The sequence below is a fragment of the Ictidomys tridecemlineatus genome, chromosome 3 (assembly GCF_052094955.1).
Source record: "Ictidomys tridecemlineatus isolate mIctTri1 chromosome 3, mIctTri1.hap1, whole genome shotgun sequence".
In the NCBI taxonomy this organism is placed as follows: Eukaryota; Metazoa; Chordata; class Mammalia; order Rodentia; family Sciuridae; genus Ictidomys; species Ictidomys tridecemlineatus.
In genome coordinates, this window is record NC_135479.1 from 75,656,593 (window position 1) to 75,675,823 (window position 19,231).

The 19,231-nt window shown below is 38.9% G+C and overlaps 1 protein-coding gene across 4 annotated transcripts in view; it reads left to right on the top strand.

The window, feature by feature from the left end:
• Positions 1-1,706: 1,706 nt before the first annotated feature.
• The window catches only part of Rbm6 (RNA binding motif protein 6), a 100,266-nt gene continuing 82,741 nt past the window's right edge, over positions 1,707-19,231 (top strand). The window contains exons 1-3 of one of the 4 annotated variants that reach the window (XM_078043212.1): positions 10,319-10,387; positions 10,509-10,655; positions 18,896-19,008. In XM_078043212.1, coding sequence (XP_077899338.1) covers positions 18,965-19,008 — 44 coding nt within the window. In that variant the 5' untranslated portion in view covers positions 10,319-10,387; positions 10,509-10,655; positions 18,896-18,964. Of the gene's footprint in view, positions 1,800-10,318; positions 10,388-10,508; positions 10,656-18,895; positions 19,009-19,231 lie in introns of those variants that run through there. The other 3 variants (XM_021727492.3, XM_078043211.1, XM_021727491.3) reach the window with 3 other exon arrangements.

Consider the following 19,231-nt stretch of genomic DNA (forward strand, 5'->3'; position numbering starts at 1 on the left):
AGGGCTGGGGATGTGGCTCAGTGGCCAAGCGACCCTGAGTTCAATCCCCATATTCCACTACCACAAACAAAACAAACAAAAAACCTTCAAGTTCATTCCAGCACACCTGGCTTTCTTCATTCCAAGATCTCAATGGTACCAAACCTGACAGTTCTATTTTTAAAGTTACAACTTTCCTTTCCTTTAATTTTCTCCATAGATTTTACTACCACCAGAGAGAGTTTAGTTTTTAGTTTGTCTCCAATAACTATTGTCATACACATCTCCACTAGGGCAACAGTTTATTAGTTTTGTTCATTCCTGTATTCCCAGCACCTGATATAGTAACTGTCATATAGCAGACACTTCATACATTCTTGAAGGAATGACCTCTCAACAAGATACCTAAAAAGTGAAATGTAACTTTATTATTTCTTTCTTTTTTTTCCCCTGTGGTAACTGGGGATTAAACCCAGGAGAGCTGTACCACTGATCTACATGGTGTTGCTAAATTGTTCTGGCTAGCATTGAATTGAACTTGTAATCCTCCTGCCTCAGCCTCTTGAGAAGATAGGATTATAGGCCTGTGCCACTCAGCTTGGTGGAAGAGAACTATAAAGACTACTCTACTCAAAACCTCCTTTCTCTACAATGAAGCCTGCTTTATTTTAGAATGCTTTGTGGGCATTTCTTGCAGTTGATTTCTTTGATCATATAATGTTGAATTTAGGCTCCAAAATCCAGGTTACCTTTCCTGAAGGCCTACTGACAAAGATATCAGGTGGCTGGGACCAAAGAGCCTTTCAATAATGTAGACAATCCATCTGGGAATTGGATGTGGCTCTTCAAAGAACATTAGCTGGAAAATTTTGGAGGTGAGCTGCAAAACCGAAAGCTGTATTTGTTGTCTTATTTTCTGCTAAATTGCAGATTTGCAGTTTCCTCCCAGCTATTCTATGACCTTGCACAAGTCATTCCGGACTGACTAGATTTATAGCCTGAGACCTAGCATGGCTCTGTGGAAGTTGAGTGGATTTTTCTTTATGGTTTGCGCTAGTGAACCTTTAACATGGATGGTGTCTGGTATTCTTGAGCTGGGATGCCTAAAATTCATCAGAAAAAGGGGATGAACCTCTAAGGTGTACTGCTTCTCTATCAAAATGCTTCTTTCATACTTATCCTGGAGTCTCAGGTAGAAGGGCTTTGCTTCCTGGGCAGGGAGAGCCTGGGGCTAGGGCCTTGTGTGGGCACATGGCCAGGAGTCATTTCCTCCAACAACTTAGGCCCTAAGACGCAATTTCCCATTTCTTTCACACGAACTGACAATGAGGCGGCCTCGAGCTAGGCAGGTCAGGACCGTACTGTTCTACGCAGGGAGCACACCTACGGAAGGCAAAGTCACCAACAGCACACCTTGCTCAATTCCCGGGACAGCTCCAGACAACGAGCTGAGGTAGGGTAAAGGACAAAACACAACCCCTAGTAGGCCCCACGGGCGAAGCAAGAAAGCGCGCCTTCCTATTGGACAATGGTTAGCAGCGTGCATTATGCCCCGCCCCAGAAGGCAATCCGCCCCCCCCCACCTCAGCGCGGTGCACCGCGGGAGTGGAGTCTGCGGGACTAATCGCTGTACTCCATATCCCAGCGGGCAGAGCGTTGAAGGCCGCGGCACGGCGCCTTTGTGGAAGCAGCTGCCGGCGGGGAGGAAGTTCCGGGGTCCGCGGCTCTGTGTCGGTGGCGGCGGCCGAGGAGGAGGAGGAGGAGGAGGTGGTGGAGGAGGAGGAGGAGGAGGAGCGGGCCGCGGAGGCTACGCTGCCTCGGTAAGGGCCCAGGGCGGGAGCAAAGACGGGCCGGAGCTTGCAGGGAAAGGGCCAGCGGACTGGGCCGCTCTGGACATTGTGATCCTGAGAGGCCTTGTAGCCGCGGTTTTGGAGTCGTATGGTGGCCGCTGCCTTGTTCGGGAAGAAACGAGTCCAGCGGCGGTGTGGTGAGGGAGGCGCCGCCCGGGCAGGAACGCCCCGGAACGGTCGCGGGCCCGGGGCGGGGCCGGGCGCGGCGGTAGAATTACCGGTCCAACTGCGGAGCGGCCAGCTGTGGGGTTGTGGGCCGGCGCGTGGTTGTGGCTCCATACTCCTAGCCAGCGGAGCTGCTGGAGAGCTCTTTCTTCTTCTCTCGCTCGCTCTCTCTTTTTCTTGCTCCTGGTCCAGTTTTGAGGCGTCACTAGAGGATCTGTTTTTATGTCCAGCTTGTATATTGGCCCTCAGACCCGGGCAGATTCTAGTGGGCTCGGTGGGACCGTAGGGCGCGAGAGCTCATAGCCCAGCCTGCCGGGCTGTGGAACCTGGAAGCGAGGAGTGGTTTGGTGGGTTCTGTGCCCGTTGCACGAACGTGGGAGGGGAGGGATGTTTTCTTGTATTCATGCTTTAGATTCTTTTTGGCATTGTAAATATGTATTTTTCTCCAAACTTTAGAATTGATGTTAATTAGTGAGTTCAACTTTGGGGATTGCACTTTTTTTGGGGGGGGGGATAAAAAGAAAAGGCCTGTTTTGTAGAGTACATAAACTGTGAGGGTAATTATATTGTTTGTATAATCTAGGTTTACTTGTGAAGTTCAGAGTGGCTGGATCTAAGTGAAGGAATAGATTGATGGGTCTGGGTCACCTGGTTTATTTTCTGAACTCTAGATCTTGCCCTAACTTTGTTTAGTTTTCAGCTTCCTGTTGAGTATACCATCAGTTTGAATGACTTAAATATGTCACCGTTACCAAACTTGTGAGGACTGTAGGGAGAGGTGTGAAGAACTTGGTGAGAGGTTGTAGGACTGGCTGTGTGGAAAGTAAGTAGTGATACGTTGTGTTGGTGAAACATAAGTTGAACTTAAGCCTTGTCTTCTTAACTAGAATCCATTTAGGTATTGGACCAGGGATCAAATCGCTCTGGACATTTGTAGACCCTTCGAGAGATATAATTTTGTTTTTTCAACGTCTCAGGATTGAATTTAGGGCCTCTCGCATGCTAGCCAGGTGCTTTGCTACTGAGTTGCCCTCTAGCACTCATAGAATTTTGTTACCAGACATGGGCTTATTTTTCTTGTCTTTAGTATCCTAAGTTCTCCTAGCCCCTCAGACCAGGTAGAATTGTCAAGGCAAAGATTACTAAATATTCTCTTCAGACAGAAATTTGAGCAAGATTATACTGTTTTGCCAACACAACATATTAAATTGTATAAACTGATGTAATTTGATTCAAAGTTGAATAGAGATTAAAAATTTTGGAAAGTTATGAAATTTTATATTTTGTTTTGGGGAATCAAGGCTTTTAAAAAATTTTTTTCGATAAGTTGCCAAGGCTCTCCTTTAACTTGTAGTCCTCTTGTTTCAGTCTTCTAAATTATTGCTAGGATTACTGTGTGCACCATCACAGCTGGCTTTTTTTTTTTTTTTTTTTTAAATGGAGCTTGAACTCCAGGGGTGCTTTACCACTGGGCTATATCCCAGCCCTTTATTTTTATTTTTTATTATTATTTTTAAAATTTTGAGTCAGGGTCTTGCCAAATTGATAAGACTGTCCTCAAATGTGATCTTCCTGCAACAATCTCCCATGGTGCATCGTCATGCCTGGCAAAGTTGTGAAAACTTAAAGGTCATGTCATTCTTTGAAGGAATCTTCTAGCTATAGACCAAATATATAGAACTCAACTTTATTTTTTTCGTAACAAGGATTGAACCCAAGGGCACTTAATCACTGAGCCACATTCCTAGCCCTTTTTATTATTTTGAGACAAGGTCTCCCTACGTGTCCTAGGGCCTTGCTGAGTCTGGTTTTGAACTTGTGGTCCTCCTACTTCAACCTCTTGAGCCGCTGGGATTACTGTTGTACACCACCATGCCTGGTTTAGAACTAAATTTTCTATTAGGCTCCCACAACATGTTCATTTTGTTCACCTTGTTTATTGAGGTAACTGACTAACTGACACCTATTGAGTACCTTTTGTAATCCTACCCCACTATGTTGCTCTGCATAGCAAGAATGGGTAATTGTAGGGTCTCAGATAAGATAGGGATTAACCCCTGCCCCCTTCACTTCACTAAATCATTGACATTGGACAAATTACCTAGGTTCTGCAAGCCTCAGTTTCCTCATCTGGAATGAGGTTAATAAATACAGCCACCTGTTAGTATCGTTTTTTGGGAGGAGAGTTATGTAATACATGTAATGCGCATAAGACAGTGCCTGGTGTGCAGAAAATATTCCTTAAATATTATTACCTTTTTTTTTTTTTTTAAAGAGACAGAGAGGAGAGAGAGAGTGAGAGAGAGAGAGAATTTTTAACATTTATTTTTCAGTTCTCGGCGGACACAACATCTTTGTTGGTATGTGGTGCTGAGGATCGAACCCGGGCCGCACGCATGCCAGGCGAGCGCGCTACCGCTTGAGCCACATCCCCAGCCCATATTATTACCTTTTAAAAATAATTTTTAATTTTAATTTTTAAAAATTATTCTAATTTATGTATGACAGCAGAATGCATTTTAATTCATATCACACATAGAGCACAATTTTTCAAGCCTCTGGTTGTACACAAAGTAGGTTCAGACCATTTATGACTTTATACATGTACTTAGGGTAATGATGTCCATCTCATGCCACCGTCTTTAATATTATTACCTTTTTGAAATAATTTTTTTGAAGTCCAACTCATAGGCCATACAATTTACTCATTTAAGGTATTTAATTCAGTAGGTTTTGATACACTGCATTTTTAAAAAGTATTTGTTTGAGTGTGTGTGTGTGTATTTTTTTTTCCAGTTGTCAATGGACCTTTATTTTTTTATATGCTGTGATAAAAATTGAACCCAGTGCCTCACACATGCTAGGCAAGCATTCTATCACTGAGCCACCATCCCAGCCCACACTTTTTAAAACTGTGGAGTGTGTGTGTGTGTGTTTAATATATATAACTAATATATAAATATATAGTAACAAAATTTTACCTTTTTAATTATTTTAAAGTATATAATTTGTTGACATTAGTTACATTCACAGTTTAGTTCAACCAGCAATAGTGTTTCCAAAATTTCATCACTGTAAACAGAAACTCTTTAACCAAGTAACTCCCTATTTCTCCTAACACTGGTAACCTATAATTTACTTTGTTTCTCTGTGAATTTTCATATTCTAGGTACAAGTGTAGATGAACCGATACAATATTTGTCTTCTTTTGTGTTTGGTTTATTTTATGCAGCTTGATGGTTTCAAAGTTCCTCCATGTCAGTAGCATGGTATCAGAACTTCATTCCTTTTTATGACTGAATAATATTCCATTGAGTATATGGATCACATTTTGTTTATTCAGTCATCTGTTACAGACTGTTGGGTCATTTCTACCTTTTGACATTAGTGAATAATGCTGCTGTGAACATTGATGTACAAATATCTTTTTTTTTTAATATTTACTTTTTAGTTTTAGGTGGACACAATATCTTTATTTTGTTTTTATGTGATGCTGATAATCGAACCCATGCCCCACACATGCTAGATGAGCTCGCTACCACTCGAGCCACATCCCCACCCCCAAATATCTCTTATTTATTTATTTTTAGTTGTAGTTGGACACAATATCTTTATTTATTTAATTCTATGTGGTGTTGGGGATCAAACTTAGGGCTTTGCCTGTGGTAGGTGAGCGTTCTACTGCTGAGCCACAATCCCAGCCCTCCAAATATCTTTTTGAATCCCAGCTTTCTTTCCCTTTATCTTCCCTACCCCTCCCTACTTTGTGGTGCTGGGGATCACATGCTAGGCAGTTGCTCTACTTCTGAGCTAAATTTCTTAGTTCCATTTTAATCACTTTTAAGTTGTGTTAAGGGCCATCACCATCCAGCTTCAAAACTTTTTTCATCTTCCCAAACTGAAACTTTGAATCCATTGAACATTAATTCCTCATTCTCTCTTCCCTAACAACCACTATTCAATTACTTTCTGTCTCTGAATTTGACTAGGTGTCTCATAAGTGGAATCATATATTTGTCTTTTATATGTGTCCTACTTTACTTAATGTAAATCTTCAGGGTTCATCTGTATTGTAGCATATGTCAGAATTTCATGTCTTTTTAAGATTCAATACTTTTTTTTTAATCCATGATCCACTGACGGACATTTGAATTGTTTCTACCTTTTGGCTATTGTGAATAATGCTGCTGTGAACATTTGTGTGGAAATATCTGTTCAGGTTCCTGCTTTCATTTCTTTTGGGTAAAGACCCCGAAATAGAATTACTGTATCAAATGTTAATTTCTGTGTGTGTGTTTGAGTGTGTATATGTGTGTTATTTTTTTAAATACTAGGTATTAAATCCCAATGTGAAAATATTATTATTATTATTTTTAAAGAGAGAGAGAGAGAGAGAGAGAGAGAGAGAGAATTTTTTTAATATTTATTTTTTAGTTTTCGGCGGACACAACATCTTTGTTTGTATGTGGTGCTGAGGATTGAACCCGGGCCGCACGCATGCCAGGCGAGCGCTACCGCTTGAGCCACGTCCCTAGCCCCGTGAAAATATTTTGAAGAAAATATATTTAAGGAAATAAAGTTAAATAAGAGGTCATAAGGATGAGGCCTTAATATAAGGACTGGTGTTCTTATAATAAGAGAACTGGACGCCAGAAATGTACACACAGTTCAAAAAGGCCATGTGAGGACACAGCAGGAAAGTCTATAAGCTAAGTGGAAGCCTCACCAGAAACCAGCCTTGTGGATATGTTAATTTTGGACTTCCAGCCTCTAGAACTGCAGAAAATAAAATTTTTGTTTAAAGCATTCAGTCAGTGGTATTTCATTATAACAATACATAGGTTCAATTTTTCTGTGTTCTTTGCCAACATTATTTTCTGTGTATTTGTGTGTATGTCTTTTTTAATATACAGATGTGAGTTGGTCTCTCACTGTGATTTTAATAGCATTTTCCTAATAATGAGTGATTTTGAGCATCTTTTTTTGCATATTTCTTTCTTTTTTCTTTTTTTTAGAGAGAGAGAGAGAGAATTTTAATATTTATTATTTATTTTTTTTTTTAGTTTTCGGCGGACACAACATCTTTGTTTGTATGTGGTGCTGAGGATCGAACCTGGGCGGCACGCATGCCAGGCGAGTGTGCTACCGCTTGAGCCACATCCCCAGCCCAAGCATCTTTTTTTTAATATTTATTTTTTAGTTGTAATTGGACACAAATTCCTTTATTTATTTATTTTTATATGGTGCTGAGGATTGAACCCAGGGCCTCGCATGTGCTAAGCAAGTGCTCTACCGCTGAGCCACAACCCTAGCCCCTTGAGCATCTTTTTTAATGTGCTTATTGGCCATTTCTTTTTTGGAGAAATGTCTGTGTATATCCTTTGACTTCCCCCCCTCCCTTTTGAGGATCTAACCGAGGAGCTCCTGAAAGCTGGGTAAGCACTCTACCACTGACATTATTTTTTTAATTTTATTTTTTGTTTTTTTGAGGGGGAGAGGATTCTAAAGATTTAACCTGGATGCACTTTACCACTGAGCTACATCCCCAGCCCTTTTTTTTTTAAACTTTGAGATAGGGTCTCACACTAAGTTGCTCCTGCTGACCTTGAACTTGTCATACTTCTACTTCAGCCCCCTGAGCCACTTGGATTATAGGTATTTGCCACCATGCCTGGGTTTGGAGCTTTTTTTTTTTTTTGTGGTATTGGGACTTGAACCCAGGGGCTCTCTACCATTGAACTATATTTCTAGCCCTTTTTATTTTTTAGACAGTGCCTTGCTAAATTGCCAAGACTGGCCTTGAACTTGCAATACTTTTGCCTCAGCCTCCTGAGTAGCTGGGACTATAGGTGTACACTGCCTGGGTAAGTGACATTTTTAGTTAAAAAAACTTTTTTCGGTACTGGTGATTGAACTCAGGGGTGCTTTACCACTGAGTTAATTCCAAGTCCTTTTGTTTTGAGACAGGGTCTTGCTAAATTGTGATCCTCCTGCCTCAGTCTCCCAAATTGTTAGGATTATAGGTGCATACCCAGCTAGTGTTTCAGTTTTACAAGATGAAAAAGGTTATGGAAGGGCTGCAGTTGTGGCTCTGTGGTAGAGTACTTGCCTAACATTTGTGAGACACTGGGTTCGATCCTCAGTACCACTTAAAAAATAAATAAATAAAATAAAGGTATTGTGACCATCTACAACTAAAAAAATAATTAAAAAAAAGATTTGAAAAAAGTTATGGAAGTAGATAGTGATAATGGTTATACAACATTATAAATTTTTTTGAAGGAAATTTTTTTAAAAATATTTTTTTAGTTGTTGATGGACCTTTATTTTATTCATTTATTTGTATGTGGTGCTAAGAATCGAACCCAGTGCTGCATACATGCAAGGCAAGCTCTCTACTCACTGAGCTACAACCCCAGCCCAAAAAAATATATTTTTTTTTTTCAATTGTTGATGGCCCTTTATTTTTATTTATTTATATATGGTGCTGAGAATCAAACCCAGTGCCTCGCACATGCCAGGCAAGTGCTTTACCACTGAGCTATAACCCCAGCCCATGAATGTATTTAATACCATTGACTTGTATATTCAATAACATTAAAGGTTGTAACATTTTTTAAAAAAAATTTTTTTTAAAGAGAGAGTGAGAGAGGGAGAGAGAGAGGAGAGAGAATTTTAATATTTATTTTTCAGTTATCGGCGGACACAACATCTTTGTATGTGGTGCTGAGGATCGAACCCGCGCCGCACGCATGCCGGGCGAGCGCGCTACTGCTTGAGCCACATCCCCAGCCCAAGGTTGTAACATTTATTTATTTATTTATTTATTTTAAAGAGAGAGTGAGAGAGGAGAGAGAGAAAAAGAGAGAGAGAGAGAGAGAATTTTTTAATATTTATTTTTTTAGTTCTCGGCGGACACAACATCTTTGTTGATATGTGGTGCTGAGGATCGAACCCGGGCCGCACGCATGCCAGGCAAGCACGCTACCGCTTGAGCCACATCCCCAGCCCCAAAGGTTGTAACATTTAATAACAGAAGTTAAGAGTTTGGAATATAGCTGGGTTTGAGTTCCAACACTGCAAAGAAAAAGAAGTTAATAGTAAATATGTATATTTTACCATAACAAAAAAAAAAGGAAAACAAGAATGAATGAATCAGGCATGGTGGTGTGTACCTGTAATCCCAGCGACTCTGGAGGCTGAGGCAGGAGGATTGCAAATTTGAGCTAGCCTGGCATTTTATCAAGACCCTGTCTCAAAAATAAAAGATAACAAAGGGCTGGTAATGTATCTCAATGGAAAAGTCCCCTAGGTTCAATCCCTGGTACCAAAGGTAGATGGTGAAAAAAATAAAAAACAAAGAATAAGAAATAGAGACTCAAAACCAATCAGCTACCATCATAATTCCAGTCATAAAGACTGCTGACATACAGTGTGAATGCTTTATTTTCATAATGTGCTTGTCAGCTACCTGGAAACCAAAGTCTTTAGGTTCTGGGGTAACAGTTGCTGAACTGAAACTTAAAGTAATGGAAGTATATTACTAGGCGTACAGCGTGTAGCTTATGATGTTTATCATCTCTCAGGACCATGTTCACTGTGGAACCATTTTTCATATAAAAATCTTCAAAGCTCTTATTTGAATATTTTCTTCTATCACCAAGATCTGCACATGCTGCAACTTCACCAGGTCTGTATCCTATCCATCAGAACTTGCCCACATGGGCCTTTCTGTTCCTTGCAGCATTAGCATTTAGTGCAGGTAAGAGCTGAGTAGTGAGGTAGCAGTCTTTTACTTGTGTATTAGCTGCCAACCATAGTCTGGCATAGTCTGAGATTGATCTTCCTTCCTTCCTTCCTTCCTTCCTTCCTTCCTTTTTTCCTTCCTTCCTTCCTTCCCTCCTTCCCTCCTTCCCTCCTTCCCTCCCTCTCTCCTTCCCTCCCTAGAAGTGATTAACCACAGAGCCACATCCCCAGTCACCCCCTTTCACTTTTTGAGGATTGAAACTTTTTAATTCTATAATAAAGTAGGATTAAGACTAGGTTGCTAAAAGCACATTTTCTTCACATTTATCCTTCCCTATTGAAATCATGTTGCTCAAATATAGATCATTCTGCCCCTACTGATCACCAAAATATATACAATTATATAGTTTGAAAACATAGAGAGATTAAGTACAAGTAAGGCCCACAAGGTACTGCTATGTAATGTTATCTACCATTAAGTTGATCAGGCCAGTTGTTATATTTGACAATGAGAACAAAATCAGCTGGTTTCTCTTCAGAGCTATGACTGAACAAAGACTGGTTTCTTTTTTTTTCAGCTTTTGGGACTAGAGATTCTGAATGCCTTTTATTTGAAGAAGATGCTTGGATAAGTTTCCAAGAACATGGTATTAGAACCCCTTTAACTGGAAATTTCCCAGCCCTTTTATGTACATACATATATACATACATATATATATATTATATATAATTTTATTTATATGTATATATAAATTTTATTAATTACAGAGTCTGGCTGAATTACTTAAGGCCTTGCTAAGTTGCTGAGGCTGGCTTTGAACTTGGGGTCTTCTGCCTCAGCTTCCAGAGCTTGAGATTATAGGAGTGCACCATCCATCCCAGCTAGTCCTGTTCATTTTCAAACGAGTTTATATGGTAGGTGATTTGTTATCACTCCTTAGTAGATTTCTGACATTGATGAGCTCTTTCCTGCTTTGTGCAGAATCAAGTACTTTTTTCTGGGGTTAGATGAGCTTCAGCACTTTTGTTGTTGTTTTGTTTGTTTGTTTTTAGGACTTGGGATTGAATCTAGTGACACTTTACCATTGAGCCATATCTCACATTCCCAGTTCTTTTTATATATTATTTTGAGACATGGTCTCACTAAGTTTTTTAGGAACTGCCTAAGTTGCTGAGGCTGGCCTTGAATTTGGGATCCTTCTGCCTTAGCCTCTTGAGTCCATGGGATTACAGGCATGTGCCACTGCTTCTTGCTGGGTTGTCTTTTGTTATTAATTTATAATAGTTCTTTCTGTAGTCTAGATACAAATCTCGTAACAGGTATGTAATTTATACAAGTTTACTCCAAGTCTGCAAATAGCTTTTATACTTAAAAAAAATTTTTTTTGAGATGGGGCTTGCCTAGGTTGGTCTTGCCTCTGAGTTACATTCCCAGAGCTGTGTGTGTTTATATAAAAGAAAGAGAGGGGGGGAGAGAATTTTTTTTTAAAGCTATTTATCTTTTTTTTCCTAAGTAATTGCAGGTGTCACCAACTTATTTATTTATTTATTTGTTTGTTTGTTTATTTATTTATTTATTTATTAAGACAGAGACAGAGACAGAGGGAGAGAGAGAGAATTTTAATATTTATTTTTTAGTTATCGGCGGTCACAACATCTTTGTTTGTATGTGGTGCTGAGGATCGAACCCGGGCCGCATGCATGCCAGGTGAGCGTGCTACCGCTTGAGCCACATCCCCAGCCCGGGAGAGAGAATTTTAGTATTTATTTTTTAGTTTTCAGCGGACACAACATCTTTGTTTGTATGTGGTGCTGAGGATGGAACCTGGGCCGCACACATGCCAGGCGAGTACGCTACCGCTTGAGCCACATCTCCAGCCCCCCTGTATATTTTTTAAAGTTAATAAATCATTATCCTGTATCAATTAACATAGCTGCTTCATTTTTTTCTGAGAGTTGCATAGTATTCCAATTTTACAGATATCTTCTATTGATGTACATTTAGGTTTCATGATCTTTTTTTTTTTTTACACTTTTTTTTAGTTATAGGTGGACACAATATCTTTATTTTTATGTGGTGCTGAGGATAAAAACCAGTGCCTCACACGTGCTAGGTGAGTGCTCTACCTCTGAGCCACAACCCCAGCCCATCTTTTTTTTTAATATTTATTTTTTAGTTGTAGTTGGAAACAATACCTTTATTTTATTCATTTATTTTTATGTGGTGCTGAGGATCAAACCCAGGGTCTTGCACATGCGAGTCGAGCGCTCTACCGCTGAGCCACAACCCCAGCCCTCATGATCTCTTGTTATTACAAATAATGCTATACTTTCTACCTTTATAAACTTGACACGTTACACCATAAAGTCTAGAGAATGAATTCCTAGAAGAAGAACTGGAAAGTCAGGTCATATACATTTAATTTTGTTTTGAGATTTCTGGTTACCTTGTGTTATTTTTTAATTTCTAAATTTATGCCATATGGGATTGAGAAAATAACTTATATTGTATATGTGTCCTTTTTGTGTGTGTGTGGTGCTGGAGATTGAACCAAATGTATGTATCTTTTTATATTTGTTGAGATCTTTTTGGTGGCCCAACATGTGGTTCATCCTGGAAAACATACTGTATAAACTTGAGAAGGATGGGATTCTGCTATTTGGTGGAGTGTTTTGTATATGTCTGTTAGGTCTGGTTGATTAATTGTGTTGTTCCAGTCCACTCTTTTCTTGTGTCCACTGAATTAAATCCCCATCCCTATTGTGGGGTTTTTGAAGTTTTCAGCTATTATAATAGAACTATTTCTATTTTTTTTTAAGAGAGAGTGAGAGAGGAGAGAGAGAGAGAGAGAATTTTTAATATTTATTTTTTAGTTCTTGGTGGACACAATATCTTTGTTGGTATGTGGTGCTGAGGATCGAACCCGGGCCGCATGCATGCCAGGCAAGTGTTATACCGCTTGAGCCACATCCCCAGCCCAGAACTATTTCTTCTGTTGATTTTTTTTTCAATATTTGCTTCATATAATTTGAGGTTCTGTTATTAGGTATATTATGTTTTAAACTGTTCCATCTTTTTGCTGTATTGAATCTTTTTCTTTTTTTCTTAATACTGGGGATCAAACCCAAGCCTTGCACATGCTAGTGAGTCACATCCCTCGTACTACTGCCTCAGCCTTTTGAGTTGCTGAGACTAGGCAGGTAGCTGGTTGAGACCACACTCACTTGAATTGACTGTATTGAACCTTTTATTTTTATTTTGTTGGTGCTGAGGATTGAACTCAGGGCCTCATGTATGGTAAACACAAACTGTACCACTGAAGTGTACCCTCAGTCTCCTGGAACCTTTTAATTAATATATAATGTACTTCTTTGTTTTAGAGGTACTGGGATTTGAGACCATGGACTCAGGGATACTAGGCAAGGGCTTTACCACTGAACTATATCCCCAGCCCCACTTTTTTGGATTTAAAGTCTATTTTGGGCCTGGGGATGTAGCTTAGTGGTAGAGCTCTTCCCTAGCATGTTCAAGGCCTTGGGTCTGATCCCCTGTACTGCATAAGGGAAAGAAGTTTGTTTTGGCTCATAGAATAGAGTCACCTTAACTTTCTTTTGGCTACTGTTTGCATGGGATATTTATCCTTTTCCATTCCTTTTTAACTTATTTGCATCTTTAGATCTAAAGTGAATCTTTTCTAGAAAGCATATAGTTGGATGTTTTCTCTTTTTTTCCCATCTGTATCTAGGACCCTATGCATGTTAGGCAAGTGCTCCATCACTGAGCTACATTCCTAATCCTTTTGTTTTTATTTTGAGACAGAATCTTGCTGAGTTAGTGAGGCTGATCTCAAATGTGTAGTCCTTTTATCTCAGCCTCCTAAGTAGCTAGGATTACAGGTGAACTCCACCATACCTGGCCTTGGATCATGTTTTTGTTATTCTGCCAATATCATCTTTTAATAAGAGTTTCAACTGTTTACATTTAAAATCACCAAGAAGCTGGGCATGATGGTGCACGCCTATAATTCCTTTGGCTCCAGAGGCTGAGATGAGAGGATTACAAGTTCAAGGCTAGCCTGAGCAACTTAGCCAGATCCTAAGCAATTTAGTGAGACCCTGCCTCAAAATAAAAAGCAAAAAGGGCTGGATGTAGCTCAGTGGTAAAGCACCCCTGAGTTCAATCCCAAGTACAAACTAACTAACTAATAATAATAACAACAATAATTATTATTATTATTAAATCACCAAGGAACTTTTACTATTTTACTATTTGTTTACTATTTGTTTTCTGCCTCTGCCTCAAATTTTTCCCCTTTATTTCTTCTGTTGCTAGCTTCTTTTATATTTATTTATTTATTTAATTTAAGGCAACACTTAGAATTTATTTGTTAAAGTGATGTAAGCCTAAATTCTAGAATAAATGACAGTTTCAAAACTAGTCACAACACCCAGAATCATGGCTCAGAGTTTACTCTGTAGCATAGCACAGCCACATTTATCCAAATCAGAAATAATGCTTCACTGGGACCCCAAGCCAGGGACTTTGACTATGCTAGACAATCTGTGAAATCCACATACTAATTAAATAAACCCCCTCTTGGAGGACAAAATAGGATACTTTCAAATAGAAAGAGCAGATTTCAAACCATGAATACAAAATGGCTGACACAGAAGGGAAAGATGGCAGCAGCCTCTCATGGTCTAATTGGAGTTGTTATCACTCTCATCATTATATCTCTCTTTTATTCCATCACTTGCTTCATTTTCTTCACCATATTTTGATTTCCTTCTGGCTTTGTGGTACTGGAGATTGAAGTCAGGGGTGTCCTACATTTTTTTTTTTTTTTGGTACCGGGATTGAACCCAGGGGCTCTTTACCATTGAGCCACATCCCTGACCCCTTTTATATTTTATTTAGAGATGGGGTCTCACAGAGTTGTTTAGGGCCTCACTAAATTGCTGAGGCTGGCTTTGAAATTGAAATCCTCCTACCTCAGCCTCCTGAGCTGTTGGGATTATAGGCGTGTGCCACCATACCCAGTAAGGTGCCCTAATTTTAAAATTTTTATTTTGAGACAGGGAGTTGCTAAACTATCAAGACTTGCCTCAAACTTGCAATCCTTCTGCCTCGGTCTACCAAGAAGATGGGATTACTGTGTGTGGCTCTAATGTGCATATTCTAAAGATAATTTTCTTTGTGGTTACCTTGGAAATCATCTATAACATTCTATAGTTATAATGTGATTTGAATTTATATTAACAAATTCAGTAGCATAAGGAAATTGTGCTGTAACAACCCCCCACCCACCCCCGTCCTTTGGAAAGCCATTCTTTAACTATTGTTTGTCTGGGAAGATTAAAATTTTTTGTCACTCTTTAATGGACAATTTTGTTGGATATTCCTGGTCCTGTATTAGGTTATTCCATACCTTTTGGCTGCTCCAAGGTTTCTGATGAGAAATTGGCTGATAATCTTATTGAGTATCTCTTGTATGTGAGAGGTGGCTTTTTATTTTTTTATTTTTTTGCTGCTTTTAAGATTGATTGTTTTCTTTCTTTCTTTCTTGTGGTATTGAGGATTGAACTCAGCACCTTTAAAGTCTAAGTAAGTACTCTACCACTGAGTTACATCCCCAGTTCTTTTTTTAATTTTTAGATTGGTCTGTTTCCCAGGCTGGCCTCAAATTTGGAATTCTCCTGTCATCTTTTATGAAGTAGGTAGGATCTTAGATGTATACTATCCTGCCTGGTTAGGATTGGTTTTTTTTCCTTTTTCCTTCCCTTTCCTTTCCTTTCGTTCTTTCTTTCTATCCGCTTAATCCTTCCTTCCTTTCCCAGGGCTTCATGCATGCTGTACCTAGGGTTGTTTTTTTTTTTTTGGTACTGGAGATTTAACTCAGGGGCCCTTTACCACCGAGCTATGTCCCAGTCCCTTTTATTTTGAGACAGGGTCTCACTAAATTGCTTAGGGCCTTGCTAAGTTGCTGAGGTTAACCTTGAACTTGGAAACCTCCTGCCTCAGCCTCTTGATTTGTTTGGATTAAGGTGTGTGCTGCACTCCAGATCCAACCCTAGGAGTCTTTCTTTGTCTTGTTGTAGTTTGATAGTTTGATTATGTGTCTTGGTATGAGTTTGTCTTGAACTTTGTGAATTTCTTGGATTTTCAAATTCATTTCTTTCATCAGCTTTTGAGAGCTTTTTTCCTTTTTGTTTTTCATTTTATCTAGTTTTAGTGAAAGTTCTATATGAGCTTACTTTATTCTTATGTCTTCTTAGTTGTTTCTTCCTTTTATCTGCTCTATTCCTACTTGGCAAAATTTGGCTTTCCAATCAAGGAAACTTTGTCTAGTGATAAGTTTAACTAATGATAGCCTAACCTAGTTATAACCATGTTGCTAGGGTGAATGCCCACACAGATAGTTCTGTTTTTAGCCTTTTTCCTTCTCACCAGTTTAATGTAGATGATATATTACTTCCTATAAGCCTGGACTGCTTTGCCAGTTTTCTGACTTCTAAACTGTCCTTTCACAACCTGAAATTCTTCATCCTTTCATATAGGCATGGATCAAACATTGTACTTCTATTGCAGCTCTTTGCAAAGAGAAGACATAATCTTCATATGCATGGGGGAAGGTGCATTGAAATACCTTTTATTCTTCTTGGCTTTGGTCAGAAGTCACAAAAGGATTAAACTTTATTTGGCTGCTGCCACTTTAACAGTGGCTACAAAAGGGATGAATCGCCAGAATGTCTTCAAATAATCTTTCTACCTCCTTCGTTCTCCTTGAAATTTCCATGATGTATGTTGGTTCATTTGGTTATACTCCCCAACATGTCTTAGGCTTTATTCACTTTTTTTTTTTTTTTAATTGATAATGGGATTGAGCCCAGGGCTACTTAACCACTGAACCATATCTCCAGCCCTTGTTATTTTTTGAGACAGGGTCTCATTAAGTTGCTTAGGGTCTTACTGAGTTACTGAGGCTGGCTTTGAATTTGTGATCCTCCTGCCTCACCCTCCCAAGCCACTGGGATTATAGGCGTGTGCCACCACGCCTAGCCTTTATTCACTTTTGTTCATTCTTTTTCTTTCTGCTTCTCAGACTTAGTAGTTTAAATTTTCCTATTTTAACAGGGTACAGTGTCATATGTCTCTAATCCCAATTATTTGGAGGCTGAGGCAAGAGGACTGGATCAAAAATGTGTGTGTGTGTGTGTGTGTGTGTGTGTGTGTTCGTTCTTGGGAATTGAACTCAGGACCTCATGCATGCTAGGCAAAGGCTCTATCACTGAGCTGCTTCCCTAGCTCCTTGGAAGATGGGAAGTTTGCAGCTAGTCTGGGCAATTTAGTAAGACACTATCTCAAAATAACATAAAATGAAATAAAAATAGCTGGAGATGTAGCTCATTGGTAGAGTACTTGCTTTGCCTGTGTGAGGTTCTGTGTTTGATCCACAGTACCACAAAAAGAAAAAAAACAAAACAACAACAAAAAACCAAAACCAAATCCAAAAATACTGTACAAAAATAAAACAACCACTTCTTCCTGTCTTCAGAATAGCTTTTTTCTGATACATTTTTTTCAACACTTTAATTATACTTTCTCTGACCCTGGGCATCAGCCTGAAACGAAGTGTTAATGGTGTTTTCTGGTCTTGTATGATTTCATTTTGCTTGGGTTTTTGTGCGACTTTCTAAATTTTCCCATTTACATGCAGCTTTTGAATGTCCTAATTTCCAAAGAATTTCATCCCAGCTTTTCCACTGTGCCTTTACCAATGTTCTCTTGCCCCAGATATGAGTCTATGGCCTGCTTTACAGCTTCATTAGCAGTGCCTGCAACTTTTTCTTGAGTTAGGTGAGATAGAGAAAAGCACTTTTCATCAGTCCTAGATACTTCCTGCCCCACAAGGTTGAATAAATATACCTAGTAATTTGTGAATAAAATCTGCTCTGCTCTTCAAGGACAGAGCTAGGAACTGGTCTGCCATTGTTCAAGATCATAGTAACTGCCACATTGGTGAGGAAAGGACAAGTAAAAATGCCACAAAAGTTTCGTACTGTTTTGAAGATGTCTTTTTGGTTGTTTGTAGTACTGGGAACCACACCCTAGTCCTTTTTTTTTTTTTTTTTGAAGGAGGTTCTAAGTTGCTAAGGCTGGTCTTGAACTTAACAATTTAGATGTTTTTTGATATGGAGGAATGAGCATTGGAACTTCCTTGTTAGGTATTTTGATAATCTGTGTGTGTTTTTCCCCCACTGTCTTGCTGTCATTTTTTTGTATCAAATGTCTTTGGATTTTCAAAAGTTTTTTTTTTTTTAAATATATATATTTTTTAGTTGTAGTTGAACACAATGCCTTTATTTTATTTATTATGTGGTGCTGAGGATCCAACCCAGCGCCTTGCACATGCTAGGTGAGCACTCTACTGCTGAGCCACAACCCTAGCCCCTCAAAAGTTATATATATAAGTTGTAGTTGGACACAATACTTTTATTTTATTTATTTTTATGTGGTGCTGAGGATCGAACTAAGTGCCCCATACATGGTAGGCAAGTGCTCTACTGCTGAGCCTCAACCCCAGCCCAAGTTTTTAAATTTTGAAGTCCACTTTGTCTACTTTTTATTTTGTCAATTTTGCTGCTAATTTCATATTTAGGAAACCCTTGCCAAATATGAAGAGTTTTCAATAGCTGAAGAAAAAGTTCTGGAGATATTTGCTTGATCTGTTTTACATTCCTGTCTTTAAAGCAATCACTTTTGGTGAAGATAATAAACTAATCTAGATTAGTCAGATTGAATGGTATAGGATTAGCTACTTGGACTGAGAATGAGGTTAAATGCTAAGATGCTATTTCCCAAAATGCAGGACACATGGGTGCTAGAAAAATTAATAAGTGCTTATTTAATTTAATAAATGTGAAACTCTTAGTAGTAATATATTTTGAATATATTTTAAAAGTTTGTATAATGAAGAATATATATTTTTCATTGAAACTGTATTTTTTTGTCATTATAAGTTAATATGTAAATATTCAGGAGTGACTTCCAAAAATATTCCTGTGGTAGTTCCATATACCACACAGAGATAAACTGGTTTAGTCTTTGCTTTATGTTCTCAAGTGCTTACTTTTTTGTGGTTTATTTTATACAGGTACTGCTCTAAGTAGAGTTTGTTAGAAAAAAGGATCTACTTACTGGGGCCCTCCTGATATAGAAAGAAATGTGGGGGGATTCTCGATCTGCTAACCGAACAGGACCTTTTCGGTAAGTTCTGAAATCTGAATATTGAAATTGTCGGTATTTTAATGATAAGTGTATAATATAACATTTCTTCTTCGTGGAGAAATAACTCTTGAGTTTTTAGAAACAGAAAGTATTTTAAAAAGTTTCAATCATTTCTTTTTCATTTGATGGGGTGTTAGGGAATGAGAATGGAACTCAGAACTTCATACATGCTAGGCAAGTGCTCTACCACTGAGCTATATCT